This window comes from Apiospora hydei (assembly GCF_038363865.1).
Source record: "Apiospora hydei strain CBS 114990 chromosome Unknown utg000004l_segment0_segment0, whole genome shotgun sequence".
Taxonomy (NCBI): domain Eukaryota; kingdom Fungi; phylum Ascomycota; class Sordariomycetes; order Amphisphaeriales; family Apiosporaceae; genus Apiospora; species Apiospora hydei.
In genome coordinates, this window is record NW_027117363.1 from 6,572,513 (window position 1) to 6,586,304 (window position 13,792).

Consider the following 13,792-nt stretch of genomic DNA (forward strand, 5'->3'; position numbering starts at 1 on the left):
CGGTTCTCCCAACTCGCTGCTTTACTCGGCCACCACTGTTTGGGTCACCACTGTTAGCCAACCACGCCAATTTTCGGCAGTGGCAGCAACTGCAACATTATCCAATCATGTCCTCAGAAACATCGCCCCGGGCGGTGCGCTTCTCCCAGGGCGAGCACGAGCTGCTCGGCGATAAGATGAACAACAAGCCGCAGCGCCCCTACCGCCAACAATAGATTCGGATGCGTCTGGCTCCTCTGGAGACTATGTTGCCGACCCCAACGACCCTGCCGAACTCGAGCGACAAGACGAAGTCGGTTCTTTGGCGCGATACGCGGATCCGGGCAGTCATTCTAGCTCCGTGGCTTCTCTGGCACCCAACTCCTTGGCCAATAGCACCAACAGTCGTCGAGGCATGGCTCTCCCCAGCGACACGAATGGCACCTCCACGCCGTCTGGCGCGGTCAGCAACAGCACCCGCCAGTCTCAACAGAGGCCCTTACCGCTAACCCGGACGCCCTCGGGCACGTACGCGCCGCAGAGAGGCCCTGGTATCAACACGCAATCATTCCCAATCAACACCCGGTCCGGCTCGCGTCCGCGGCGCGGCGAGGATCCTGCCGATAAGTTCCGCCACCAGGAGCCCGCCTATCTTCGTATGATGCGCCAGGAGCCGAACATGAATGGTTATTTCGACCCCTACACCCCGAGCCTAGACTACACCGACGACGAATCCGAAGAGGAAACACCGTCCTCCGAAGGCGCATACGATGACCGCTACAATGAAGAAACCATCATGTTTTATAACGACGACAACGATCTGCAGCCTACGGAAGACGACATTCAGGATCCTGTCAACCGAGAGAGGCTGGAATGGCATGGCATGCTTGCCGCTGTTCTGACGGGAGATGTCGTAAGGCAAGAAAAGAAGCGTCTTATTGGTTCCTCGGAGCAACAAGGCGGCAAGACTGCCCATAAGGCCGAGCTCTGGGTTGGTCTACGCTCTAAAGTCTGCGGCCGGTCTCTTGCGGTTCAGAGGCGCATGGTCGAGGAGGCCCGAGGGAACCTGGACAGAATCATCGACGAGATCATCCGATTCGAGGTCCAAGGAGAGAGCGAAGCTGGAAAGCCCCCAATCGATCAAATACGGGATGTTGTGCAAAAGATCGAAAAGTGTGAGAGTCTGTATCCATCTTGGGATGCTCTTGGCGCGGAACACAAAACCGCCAAGTCCCAGGCATTCTTGGAAGCCTCTGATGCGGTTCTTTCTTGGTACAACACCAACGAGATGATCAATACCGAGCTCTCGATTCTGAAGAAGTGGGTGGGCAATGAAAACCTCGACTTTCATATGAAAAAGCAGCGATCACCAAGCACCAACGGTCTTGGCGACGAGACTTCATTCTTGGACCGACTCATGAAAGAGGACGGCCTCAAGTCTCTGCATGATGATAATGGCGGCAGTTTCGAGGAAAAACAGAGGAATGCAGCAAAAACCAAAACCCTCGTGCGCCGCAGTATGCTGTCGGCCATTTCGACGACCATCGCCAAAGCCAAGGAGACCCTTATTGTGAACTCGGCAGCGTTCAAAAAGCGCCACCTTCCACCGTATATCGAGGAGATCCTTACTCTCATCAGCTTCCCTTCCCGTCTGATCGAGGAAATTATCAAAGTCCGACTCGCGTACGCAAAAAGATGAAGGAAACTACCCAGCAAAACTCGATTCTCCAGGATCAGATGATCGCACAGTTTGAGCTTCTATTGCAGCTGGCCATCCGAATCAAGCAAGAATGTTTGACTGTGCTACAACCACAACCGGGTTGGCAGCTGCCCCCTGTATCGACGATTCATTTGACCAGGTCGTCCTGGATGCCCTAAAATACTATTTCAAGATGCTGAATTGGAAGTTGAGTCGGAATAAGAACACTTTCAAAGAAGCTGAGGTCCTATTTCAGGAATGGGGGTTTGCCAACGAAATTGGCAGGAACCTGCAAGGAGGTGATATCGAGGTTGCTGAGCAGTTTAGCACACTGACGTTCAAGGCACTCAACCGTCTTAGCCAGACATTCGAGCGTGAACTTCAGCGAAAGCCTAAAGAGTCCGTGGACGCGATGAGTAAACGATACAAACAGGTTTTAGAATCTGTTCGGGTCCGTCAGAGAATGCTGCAACGGTTCTCACGGAAACTGAGCGATCACTATGAAAATGCTTCCGACTTAAGCATCGCTTTTGCTCCCGACGACCTCCAAAGCTTCTACGAGCGTCTCTCAGTGAGCGGCCATTTTCTGGTTGATGAGTTTGAGGGTATTCAGGTTGTCGCGTCACCTGCCCTCGTGGGACGGGATGACGAAGTTCAAACGATTCTGAGGACATGTTTCCATGACCCCGAGCTGGCCCCAGACCGCACCGATCCATACGTGCTGATTCTGCGACCCGAAACGCCCCTGCACTGGTTCGGTAACCGGAGCACCCAACCGCTGAACATTGACTCGACTGACCTCAAAGTCGGCCAAATGCGGTTGATTGCCGATGGTTCGCAATACCCTCTGATCAACGCGCGAAAGATATTCTTGGAATCGATCGACATGCATCTGGACTTGGTGGTGGAACAACGCTCCAACTTACATAAAGTCAATGCCAGACTGATGGAGATACGCAAGGTTGCTTTCAAGCTGTCCAATACTTTCATGGACAGTGTAGAGACCATCCGAAAACAGACCCAGGGGGCTTGACTGTGCAGAGCTTATTCAGACCTGCTTCGTTTTTGCCACCGAGTTTGGCCAGTGATCTCTGCTCAGCATGGACAGTAACCGACGTCAGATGAACAACATGAAGCTTACCAAACTGGCGCTGGACTGGGTGAGCTTCATCTGCGACGATTGTGCGGTGACCGACCGAAAGTCTTTCCGTTGGGCAGTCCCGGCTCTAGAATTTGCCATGGGTATGACGAGGGGCCGCCATATCCTAGGGCTAGATCCCAACGAGTATGCCCGGCTGCGAGCCAAGGTCTCGGGGTGTATGTCCTTGCTGATCTCGCACTTCGACATCCTCGGAGCCAAGTCGAACCAAGCCGCTCAGTCAGAACGGGAGCGCATAGAGGCTCTCGTCGGGCAATTCAAGAGGATCGACAAGAATCGCATGCTTGATGATGAGGAAGCTTTCAAGTTCATCCAAGAACAACGCCTCGAGAAAGTCGCTCAAGTCGACGAGTTTCAAAGGCAGATCATTTCTGAAAGACAGGGGTTGGGCCGCGTGCTCGAGTTCTCCAACGAGGTCGACCGATCGCTTGCTTATCTCTCTTCCTCGGCCACCAATATATCTATGCGCTGGCAACAAGGTCATTTCGTCGGAGGAGGAACGTTCGGAAATGTCTACGCAGCCATGAACTTGGACACCGGACATCTGATGGCGGTGAAGGAGATTCGCTTGCAGGATCCCAAGCTGATTCCCCAAGTCGCCACCCAGATCAAGGATGAGATGGGTGTCTTGGAGGTGCTTGATCACCCCAACGTCGTATCTTACTACGGCATCGAGGTCCACCGTGACAGAGTGTACATTTTCATGGAATTCTGCTCGGGTGGATCTCTGGCCAATCTGCTAGAGCACGGCCGTATCGAAGACGAGCAGGTCACAATGGTTTACGCGCTGCAGCTCCTTGAAGGTCTTGCCTACCTGCACGAGAGCGGCATTGCTCATCGCGATATCAAACCAGAAAGTAAGTAGCAGTATCCATCTGTGGCAATCATGTGTTGCTGGAGGCTAACCGCGTCACTAGACATTCTTCTCGACCACAACGGTGTGATCAAGTATGTCGACTTCGGCGCTGCCAAGGTCATTGCCCGCCAGGGTCGTACCTTGGTGAACGCTGCCAGTACGCAACCCAACAGGTCCATGACCGGTACGCCAATGTACATGTCACCCGAGGTCATCAAGGGTGAGAATCCAGGTAGGGCCGGTGCCGTTGATGTTTGGTCACTTGGCTGTGTCATCCTGGAGATGGTTACAGGTCGGCGACCGTGGTCCAATCTTGATAACGAATGGGCTATAATGTACAACATTGCTCAAGGGAACCCGCCACAGCTTCCCGGCCCCGACCAGCTCAGCGAACAAGGTATCGACTTCCTCAAGCGGTGCTTCGTCCGAGACCCGCGGGGCCGCGCGAGTGCTGTCGAGCTGCTGCAGCACGAATGGATCATGGCCATCCGCAGCCAGGTCGTGGAGCCAGCTACACCAAGTGACTCCGGCAGCAACTCGGCGCAGAACACGCCTCACCCCAACTCAGCCGGGAGCCGCCAAGGTGCCGATCAATTTTCTTAGGGAGATCATTCTTCGCCCGGCGTGCTCTCATCTGTGAATTATACCGAAGAAGAGGCAGAACGGCTGGCCATGGAGATTGAACGTACCGAGTCAGGTCACGTCTTAACAATAGGCGCTCTGGCGGGCACCGACTCGACAGAAGGCACCAATTCGACAGAAGCCACCGATCCAGAGTAAGCAATTCGTCTTGAGAAAAACCCGGGATGCGTACCCCATGCTCAACTGGGCGAGCTCATTTCACTTCGCGAACATCGAACTCCAACCTTGGTTCGCGTCACGGCGATGCAGAACAACGTTGGTCTTACTTGAGCTTGCAAACTGGGGTGGCAAGGGCGGGGGTTGCGGTTATAGACATACACATGCAGCTGGTTTTTCGCCGTTTAGAACATAACGTATGGATGGACACAGTACATGAACACACGAGCACTTTTTTCTTTTTTCTTCTTTTCCCCTTATTCCCCTTATTCCCCCCTTTTTTATATCATCCAGCATCAGCGGCGGAGTTTCAGTCAACTTTTATCTATCGACAACATCCTTTCTTTTTTTTAGGCGCATGCATCATCAATCAACCAGAAATCAACCAATCGTTTTCCAACCTTTCTCGGCCAGTCCAAAGGAAACGCAGAGCGCGACACAATCAGATTCTCATCTGCCGTCGTATTCAAACCTGCCCCTTGCTGGTCTCCCTGCCTGTGGATTCGTGGGTGCAACTGATTCTCCTAACGATGTGGAAAGTGGAGAGGAGGACGACCGAATAAAATGGTTTCCGTGGGTGGGCAGCGGGGATAACGACTGAGGTTGATGATGAGTGAAGAGGCAGATAGGTTACGCTCATGTATGAAATGAGTAGCGAAAACAGCGGTAAATCATAATACTTCAGAAGCAACGAATCGACATTCTCCCAGTTCAACTAGTTATCTCTTTCGAACTCCTGTTTGCCTAGCACTCGACTTTGGGTACTTGCAAGATAGGGCCAGTACGGTTTACATCGGATGCTTTGACGAGACCCGGACTTATGTAGATACGATTGGCAATCGAGAACTCATCAGTGTATTCATTACTCTCTAGATCCATTTTTTCAAGACGCCAGAAACGCCATTCTACCTATAGCTTCGGGGTTGAGGTAGCAAGAAGATCAAATACGCCTTGGGAAACTCGTAACCTTATTTACTGCTCCATAGCATCCTCGGCTGTAGCGTCGTTGCCCCAGAGTCCGTCAAGCTGGAACTCCTTGGCCCATTCCGTTACGATTTCCTTCTGATCCACCATAGGTGCGTCACCAGACTCGGCACTCTTGGAGGCCTCAGTGGCAACAGGCAGCTTGGGCGCAACTATCCAGCCCTGGATACGTCCATCACGCCAGTCCGTCACCACCGTCATAGCAGCCGAGGGCAGGTTGGGCACACCGCCCTTCCCGAGTCGGCCACGCTTGCGTGCGACCTGGACAAGGAAGTCGGTCGTTTGGTCGCCACCTGATGAGATGAGTGGCGGTAAATCGTAGACATCCATAAGTTTTTGGAACAGATCCGGCGATGAAGACAAGCGCTTCAGGAGGAGGGTTACAGCCGGCATCGGGTCGTCGATTTGCTTGGGTGGGACAGCGTTCAGGAGCACAAGATGCGCGTGTTGGTCAATGGCCTTCTTCTTGGAGCTGGAGGACTCGCTGTCCTTGGTAGAAGGGAAGACGATACCAGGCGAATCGAGCAGGGTCAACTTGCTGTCAATCTTGACAGAGCGGATACTGGTCGTAACACCAGCTTCGGCTCCGGCAGGACAAGCCGCACCGTTCTTACCCATTCGAGAGAGCAGTGCGTTGATAACGGACGACTTTCCAACATTGGGATAGCCGATGACACCAACCGATATGGCACGCTTCAGCTGTTTCGAGGCGGCGAATGACTTCAAGGACTTGAACAGGGTTGCGGACGTGCTCTGGACAGTGATATCGCGGTGGTTGAACGTCTGGGCATTGGGTGCGCAGCCAGAAGCCCTTAGGGGAAGCGTGGGGAAGTAGCGTCGGAGGTGGTTGAGCCACTCCTTGAGAACAGGCGGCGGGATAAGGTCGACTTTGTTCAGGATCAGCATCAGGCGCTTTCCGCCGCTAGCGGCAGCCATAACGGTCCGCTCCACTTCGCGAGATCTGGTGCCCTCGGGGTCGCGAGCGTCGAGGACGTAGAGCACGACATCAGCCTGCTCAATGACTTGCTTGAAGACCTTGTCGTGCTGCTTTCTGGACGAATCAGGACCGGGGAGATCTGCTGCGTCATTGTCGTCGTCGTCCGAGTCGTCGTCATCGTCATCCATATCACTGCCGCTCTGTAGTTCGCGATCGTACTGCTCGGCGGCGCGCCTTGCACTGGCTATGAGGGCGGCCATTGGGTTGGAGCTGTCGCCCTCGTCATCCTCATCCATAGCGTCGTCTTCATCTGCGAAACCTTGGAAGTCCTCGGCGTCACCGTCCATATCGACCTCAATGGTTTGATCCTGTGCGGATGTGCCGGTCTTTGCGGCCTTGGCCATTTCCCTGCGCTTCTGTTGCTCCTCCTGCTTGCGCCGCCGGCCATCCTCGATCTCCTGGAGAATCTTCTCCTTGTAGGGGAACAGGTTAGGAATACCCGGGTCCTTCTTCAGTTTGGACCGCCATTCTGGGTTCTTCTTGGCCTCCTTTCTGGCCTTTCGTTGCTTCGCCGACGATGCCTTCTCGATCTTGTGTCGAAGGCGAGTGGGCGTCCGCTTGGACTTGGGCTCTGTAGCACGGGGTTGGTCAGACTCGGGGTGCGCTGCATTGTCGCAGGACAGATAGGAGCAGAGTACATACTTCCGGGTTTGTTAATGCTCGGCATTTTGATCCCGTAGACTGACTTGATACAAAACACCTGGGTTGCGGGTGTATGGTGTTGAGGATCCCAAAATTTCCAATCTTATCGCACAGGAAGTGGGATGGACTTTTTCTGCCGGCCCAATGCCAATCAGAGCCATTATTCCAGCGTCCTCTTTAGTGCTGCCCCACTGATACGGCTTCACCGCCCGGATACTTGCTGCAAGTACTTTTTAGCGTCTCGCAGTCTGAACTCACTGAACGTAGGCCGTTGATTGGAAGTTTAATGGTATAATTGATCCGCAGGTGATTTGCCTCTGTTTCTATGACATTTCCCTTCTTGAACCTCTACTTACGTATGATGTTTTGTTTTGGCCATGGTATTCATTAATCAATCGATTGATGGATGCATGCATCAACTGGCATGTGGTTTGTCAAGCGACTCGCAGTCCATCGCGTTAGTCAGTAAGAGCGAATCGAACATTGAACACACCTTGAACATGCTATTCTTGCGGCAGGTGGGTCAGCGCTGTCGGAGTTTCCCGATCCGGTTGGGAAGGAACCCCCTACGCATATTGTACATATAGGCAGGCGCAGCTGGATGTTGTCTCTCACTCCAGTCGATCGAGCAGATCATTTGGCGCGAGACAGACAGACCATTAGGTATAATCCGTTTACTTGAACTTCCAAGGCTTTCACCTAGAGCGAAGCACTCGTCCATTGCCCTTTGTTTCTACTTGACTCCTGTGTGGCAGCTTGACAAGAGAATCCGCAAGCATGAGTTATACGGCTCCTCCGGTGAAGGTAGGCTTCCGCGGCCTGCTCTTCGACATGGATGGTACCATTATTGATTCCACGGCAGCCGTCGTAAACCACTGGCACACGTAAGTTACTTACATATATGTACTTACTTACCCCCGGGGCGTGCTGCTATACGGCTCGTCCCCCTTACCACCGAACGCTCATCGATCGCTGGTGTGATCGTTGCGTACCTGGCTCTCGCTCGCCCACTGATTCGTTCACATACAGCGTCGGCGCAGAGATCGGCGTGGATCCCAAGGTCATCCTGCAGACTTCACACGGCAGGAGGAGCATAGACATGCTGAAGGTTCTTGCTCCCGAGAAGGCCAATTGGGAATGTGAGCGCCTTTTTCTACCCCCTCCCCTCCCTCTCTATCAACCTATGTGCTCCCCCCGCATCCAACCAATCCCCATGCCACCACACTCACCCCCTTTTGGGGGAGGGGAGGGTTTGCTGTCACCAACCAGCCGCCGTAGGCGCACGCACACACACAGAGAGAGAGAGACTTACTCACACACCGAGTGCACAGACGTCCGGCATATGGAGGGACTTCTGCCCAAGCTCCACGGTGAGGATGCCGTTGAGATTCCTGGCGCCCGAGCGCTCCTGGACAGCCTGATCGCCGCCCGCGCCTCCTGGGCCATCGTGACCTCGGGCACTGAGCCCCTCGTCAACGGCTGGCTCGACAGGCTCCAGCTGCCTCACCCGGAACACCTGATCACCGCGGAGTCGGTTGAGAACGGCAAGCCGGACCCGGCCTGCTACAACCTTGGCAAGCAGCGACTGAACCTTGGCGGCAGCGGCAACGACGACTCATCATCGCCAGATGTCATCGTCTTTGAGGACAGTCCCGCAGGGATCTTGTCCGGTAAGGCTGCGGGTTGTAAAGTGATTGGCTTGGTCACAAGTCACACTCTGGACCAGGTGGTTGCCGCCCAGCCTGACTGGATAGTTGAAGATCTTCGATCAGTGGAGATGGTTGAGTGTGCTGGCGGTGTGGTGACGCTGCAGATATCCAACGCTCTAACGCAATGAGGAGGGACAGGGAGAACTGGGCCATGGGGGTTGGCAAGGTGAACAGGGGGGGGCACCAGTTACAAAATCAATAGTTTAGGAATGGAACCACAAGTGAGAAACGATAGAATCGGATGTTTGGATGATCACGGGATCAGGACTCTGGCTTTACTAGAGTAGATAAGATTTGCCGGCCTCTATGGGGAACAGGGGGCGCAATGGATATACAGTAGACAAAGAAAGACCCAACAACAACAGCAGCAGCCTACGATGCTATGGTGGCATAGAGCCAGGATGAAAGCGTTAGCTTGTGATAAGGCTGAGCCCAGTAGCTTCGGCAGAAGCGTATGCACATCGGGGGGCCGTAATGGGCCCAACAGATAAAAGAGGCTCCTAATATTGCGGTCGGGATGAGCCGAGCGACGCGGCGTTATAGACTTGGCGGTGATGGGCTGGCAAGCCTTTTAGCCCTCGGAGAGACGGAAGGGAAGGGGGCCATTTCGGCATATGGCAGGAAAATCAAATAGATCCCAGATAAAGTTGAGATTGGTGCGTGTTTGGGGGAGGGAAAGACGGCGACCGCTCCCATTGTGGCAATAGTTCCTTTCCCATACATCCGTTTGTTCATTTTGTTTGTATGTGTGCCGTACCGTACCGCACCCCCCTGCCGTACCGTACCAGAGTCGGTTGAAGTTTGGGGCTCAAGGGCCAAGTATGCATTGCGTGTGTAGTAATTTTAAGCAAGGCGCTACATACGTGCATATGTGCATACGGGTAATATACGAGCGGGCTGGTGGGCGTTTGGCAGGGGAGAGCAGCAACAAGGCAGAATGGAATTCGTACTAGGTATAGTAGTATGTATGCAGTTGGTTCTTATTACATGAACCGACTACCTAAGGGCACCCGTGTCGTTAGACCCAAGTTGGGTCAGGATTCGGATCTCCAGAACTATTGACTGGGTATATCCCGAGTGCAACAGCAGCCCCCGAGAGAGGGAAAAGGTCGTTACCCCCACGATGTTTAACTGGGGAGGAGTCTGTCAAACACGAAAGCTGTAATTTCTGGGTTACTAAGTACGTATGCCCAGCTCCACGGCGGTGATGATGTTGTTGTTGGCGGTCTTGGGAAAGACCCCGCGAACATGTCTTGTCTTGGATGGTGACGAAGATTGCCATCCCACTCTTCGGTTCCCACTCGGTTTTCACCGGGATTCTCGAGACCTTTGAACCGGGGGAAGGCAAGGCAAGGCGAAAAGCAAAGCAGCCCGAAAAAAGAAGAGACAGTGTGTGACACGAGCCACGAATATCATTACTATCATCAGCAATAACAACAACAACAACCACCGCACCGACAAACACAACAAGGGAGGGGCTCGCGTGTGAGTCGTGCGCGCTTCTAGAAAGTTGTCATGGAAGAAATGACAGACTCAGATTCGGTCCGTTCGCATCGGATCTAAGACCTCACCCCTCCCCCGAGATCAGCAACAGGACGTGCTTGAAATGACATTGGTCTACGAGTGGTCGTGGAATGTCGACGTCAATCATGATCGCCGTGGCGCAACGCCGTTGAACTCAGAGAGAAAGAGAGAGACAAGGGCCCCAGCGACTACCGGGCGGCACAGTACAGGTACAGCTAGCTAACTGGCAGGAGAAGAAAAGAGAACGGCCGGGGTGAATGTTCGTGTTTACAGGTTCAATAGCTCAGGTAGATTGCCGTTGTTGGCGGCGGCGGCGGTGGTTGATAGTGAAGCATCGCTTGACTACCTATTTATTCATCGGCTGTATGGTTTTGCGGTCACACCAGATCATGCCAGCCGTATTGTCGACGAGGATCAGAGACGCGACGCAAGGGATCGGTTCTCAGATGAATGTGTCTGCCGTACGTGTCCCGGCACTCGGACGACGCGACGGGCCGGTCGTCCACTGTTTATTTATCCTCTGGTTTTTACGAAAGTGGTCGTGTTCACAAACACGCAAGACCACACACGGCGAGCGAGGGTGGGAGAGACGTAGCGCGGGGTCCCGGGGCTTTGGTTGTAGTCGAACCTTGTTGAACCAGACACAACACAACATAAAGGCTGGTAATGGCATGTAGTGGTATGTGTGACCTCAATCTGTCTGCGAAATTCCCTCTCCTAGGAAGTCAGGGAAAAGAATAGAAGAAGAAAAAAACAAAAGATAGACAAAACTGCAAGGGCCCGCAAACTGGAGGCTTCTTGCTCGGAGGGAGCGCTTGGGAAGCCATCCCCAAGACATGCGTCTGCGAGATCATGACGGAAGGACGCAAAAGGTCTCCGAGGGGGCGTCTGCAGAACCAATCGTCGTACAGCCCCCCAAAAGAGAGGTCGCCGACCTGAGTAACCCTCTCCCAGGTTTTTGTCTCATTGGCCAATCACGGCCCCAACGGCGAAGAGGGCGTCATCTGAACAACCCCTGGCTGGTATGTATCCTCAAGGTATGTATGTAGTGAGTGAAGAGCGTCGAGGGTTGTTTGTCTCGTGCTAGGTATGCGCATGCAGGCTTGCTCGCTCATCAGCGGCGTACCTACATACATACATACCAGGTAGATGAGGAGAATATACAGACCAGTGCTGGGGTGTTGTAGTATTGTATTGTACTACTTTTCCCGTGTCGTATTCGATGGGTCCATGCAGCCAAATTGCTGGATTTGGATGCCGGCGTTACCGCAGGGCTGTTATCTTCCCTTTCACAGCATAGCATCCTTACCCAGACCAAGCCAAGACAGAGGATGGCAGGAAAAAGCAAGCTGGTTGATGATCCCGCGGCCCCTGCATCTACTGCATTGGGCGGGCGCCTGACCAGGCACTGCAGGAACAAGAACAAGAACAAAATAGTAATAATAATACACGAAAGAAGATAAAAGAGTAGGTAACAGTAAACCAAGCCAACACCGGCTTCCCTGCACTTAACACAGGGCAATTAAGATCGAATACAGGCATGGCTGGGCTATTGAATCCTATCACCATCGTTGCCATCATCATCATCATCATTATGCAGGCACAGAGAGATGGCAAGTAGGTATGCATCCTCATGATTATCGTGCTTCTGTTCTTGGCGGGCAAGTAGACACCGGCTTTTCGGTTCTTGCTATCGCCCGCGAAAAATCATTTGCACGCCACCAGTATTGCGCTTGACAGTCCGCAACGACAAGAGAGTCGAGGTGAAGCAACGCCCGACGTACAGTGCGTCCCGTTATTACGCATGTATCGTCTTTTATTTGCTCTTTCGCTCATTTTCTTTTCTCGTTTCTTTTTCCCAATGGTACCCGAATTGGCAAAGGAAAGTTCCATCTGGCCCATGTTTGCAATCTCTTGAGATTGATTAATAGCGGTTAGTTAATAGCTTAGCTGTGGTATTAACCTCTTAGTATGCGCCGACAGGACAGACTCTCAAAATGGCGCCCTGCGTCCTGTCTGCGCATGCGGAAATCTCCAAACTCGCCATGGACTGCATTGCAAGTGAGTGAGTAGGCATGCGATCTCCTTGAATTAGCCGGCTGTTGTTCATGTATGGCCACGTCCAGGACATATCCAACACCCGTTCGGATATTCTTGGGAATGGGCAATGGAAGAGATAATTTGATCCAATGCATTTTTGATGTGATGGAGGCGCCCATGATGCAGGGGCTCCCTACATCCTACCTACCTCCAACGTACGGTTGCGGTACGGGGAAGGTACATCTGCATGTATTTAAGTCTCGTTCTGGGCGTCTTGCTGCTGGTACTTGGCAGGTACTTGCCGAGGATAATACTGGGACTACCTAAAATTATGACCCTTGGGCGTTGTGCTGAGGTGCTGGCCGGCCTACAGTACAAGTACAGCATGTCGGTGATGGCCCCAAAACCCACGTGGCCGCCAGACCAGGATGGTGAAGGGCCTAAAATCGGCCTGACCCAAGCCTTTGGAGCGTCTTCATCATCGGATGAACCACTCTCGGCCTGTTAAAGTCATCAGTTTCGTTGCGCAACCTGCATTATTTTCTTCTGCCTTTACGATTTGGTGAGTCTGGCGAGCACGAGTGCTTTGCTTTGCTTTGTTAATATGATACCTAAGCGAGGCTAGATTGGTACCATGAACCGTTCGAGTGGGAATCCGCCAGATACGCCGGCTCGACAGCCTAGCACGCTATCTCGGGTTGCGGTTTGCAGAAGTTGTCCGTTGTGTCTTCCGTAGGTATGGCTAGGCAAAAAAACCCCTACCTTACCCCTGACGCTGCCTCAGATCAGCATGCTAAAGCGGAACGGCGCGGAAATATATGGGAAAGGTACAGGTATTCGCCCGGGTCAACGTCGAAGTTGAGCAGATCCAATGACTAGCATGCAGGGGTTCTGGAGGGAGAGGCATCTCGCATCTGAGCACTAGGCGAGGTAGCGGCTTCAGATGAAAAGCTGTTCAGCTTTCATCTCCCCGGGAAGGCCCTGGGACCACAGGGTGGACGTTTCTGAGTCGCTTCCAGATCGGTTGCACTTACAAGGCCGAGCGAGTCGTTAGAACTAACCGTTCAGGAACTAGATTAGAAAGAAAAAAAGTAGCTTGATGTCTGTTGGATGGGATGCCGCTAAATTGTCTTGATGCAGCCCCGAATGGCGCGACCCACAAGCTTGACAGCCGGCGTCCAGAGCTTCGGGAGCGAAGCAGAGACTCGCAGAGATGCGACCAGTCTAGCTGACTCGAAGCCGGGGAGCCCTACGAATCATGTCGAGACCCGAGCTGAAAGCGTAGGTAGGCAGTCTAAGGTCCGCGAGGTTGTCTACATCGGGCAAGGCCATCGTGGGAAGCCAAAAGTACCCCCGATGCCCGATGGGATGGGGTATGTTGTTCTACCACTACCCATCGGAGGCA

General features: G+C 53.2%; 4 protein-coding genes across 4 annotated transcripts; 3 read left to right on the forward strand and 1 right to left on the reverse strand.

The window, feature by feature from the left end:
- Window positions 1–107: 107 nt before the first annotated feature.
- Window positions 108–2,711, forward strand: PG997_004594 (MAP kinase kinase kinase wis4; the record flags this gene model as incomplete). Its single annotated transcript, XM_066808909.1, has 3 exons — window positions 108–168; window positions 216–1,651; window positions 1,839–2,711. 3 exons carry the CDS (start codon window positions 108–110, stop codon window positions 2,709–2,711), a joined length of 2,370 nt encoding a protein of 789 aa, XP_066672527.1.
- A 67-nt stretch (window positions 2,712–2,778) lies between these two features.
- Window positions 2,779–4,296, forward strand: PG997_004595 (uncharacterized protein; the record flags this gene model as incomplete). Its single annotated transcript, XM_066808910.1, has 2 exons — window positions 2,779–3,694; window positions 3,755–4,296. The coding sequence occupies 2 exons, from the start codon at window positions 2,779–2,781 to the stop codon at window positions 4,294–4,296; spliced, it is 1,458 nt and encodes a 485-aa protein (XP_066672528.1).
- A 1,167-nt stretch (window positions 4,297–5,463) lies between these two features.
- PG997_004596 (uncharacterized protein) lies at window positions 5,464–7,139 on the reverse strand (the record flags this gene model as incomplete). The annotated part of the gene is made up of 2 exons (XM_066808911.1): window positions 5,464–7,043; window positions 7,115–7,139. 2 exons carry the CDS (start codon window positions 7,137–7,139, stop codon window positions 5,464–5,466), a joined length of 1,605 nt encoding a protein of 534 aa, XP_066672529.1.
- Window positions 7,140–7,891: 752 nt separating this feature from the next.
- Window positions 7,892–8,951, forward strand: PG997_004597 (HAD-like protein; the record flags this gene model as incomplete). The annotated part of the gene is made up of 3 exons (XM_066808912.1): window positions 7,892–7,998; window positions 8,144–8,253; window positions 8,446–8,951. 3 exons carry the CDS (start codon window positions 7,892–7,894, stop codon window positions 8,949–8,951), a joined length of 723 nt encoding a protein of 240 aa, XP_066672530.1.
- Between the last annotated feature and the right edge of the window lie 4,841 nt (window positions 8,952–13,792).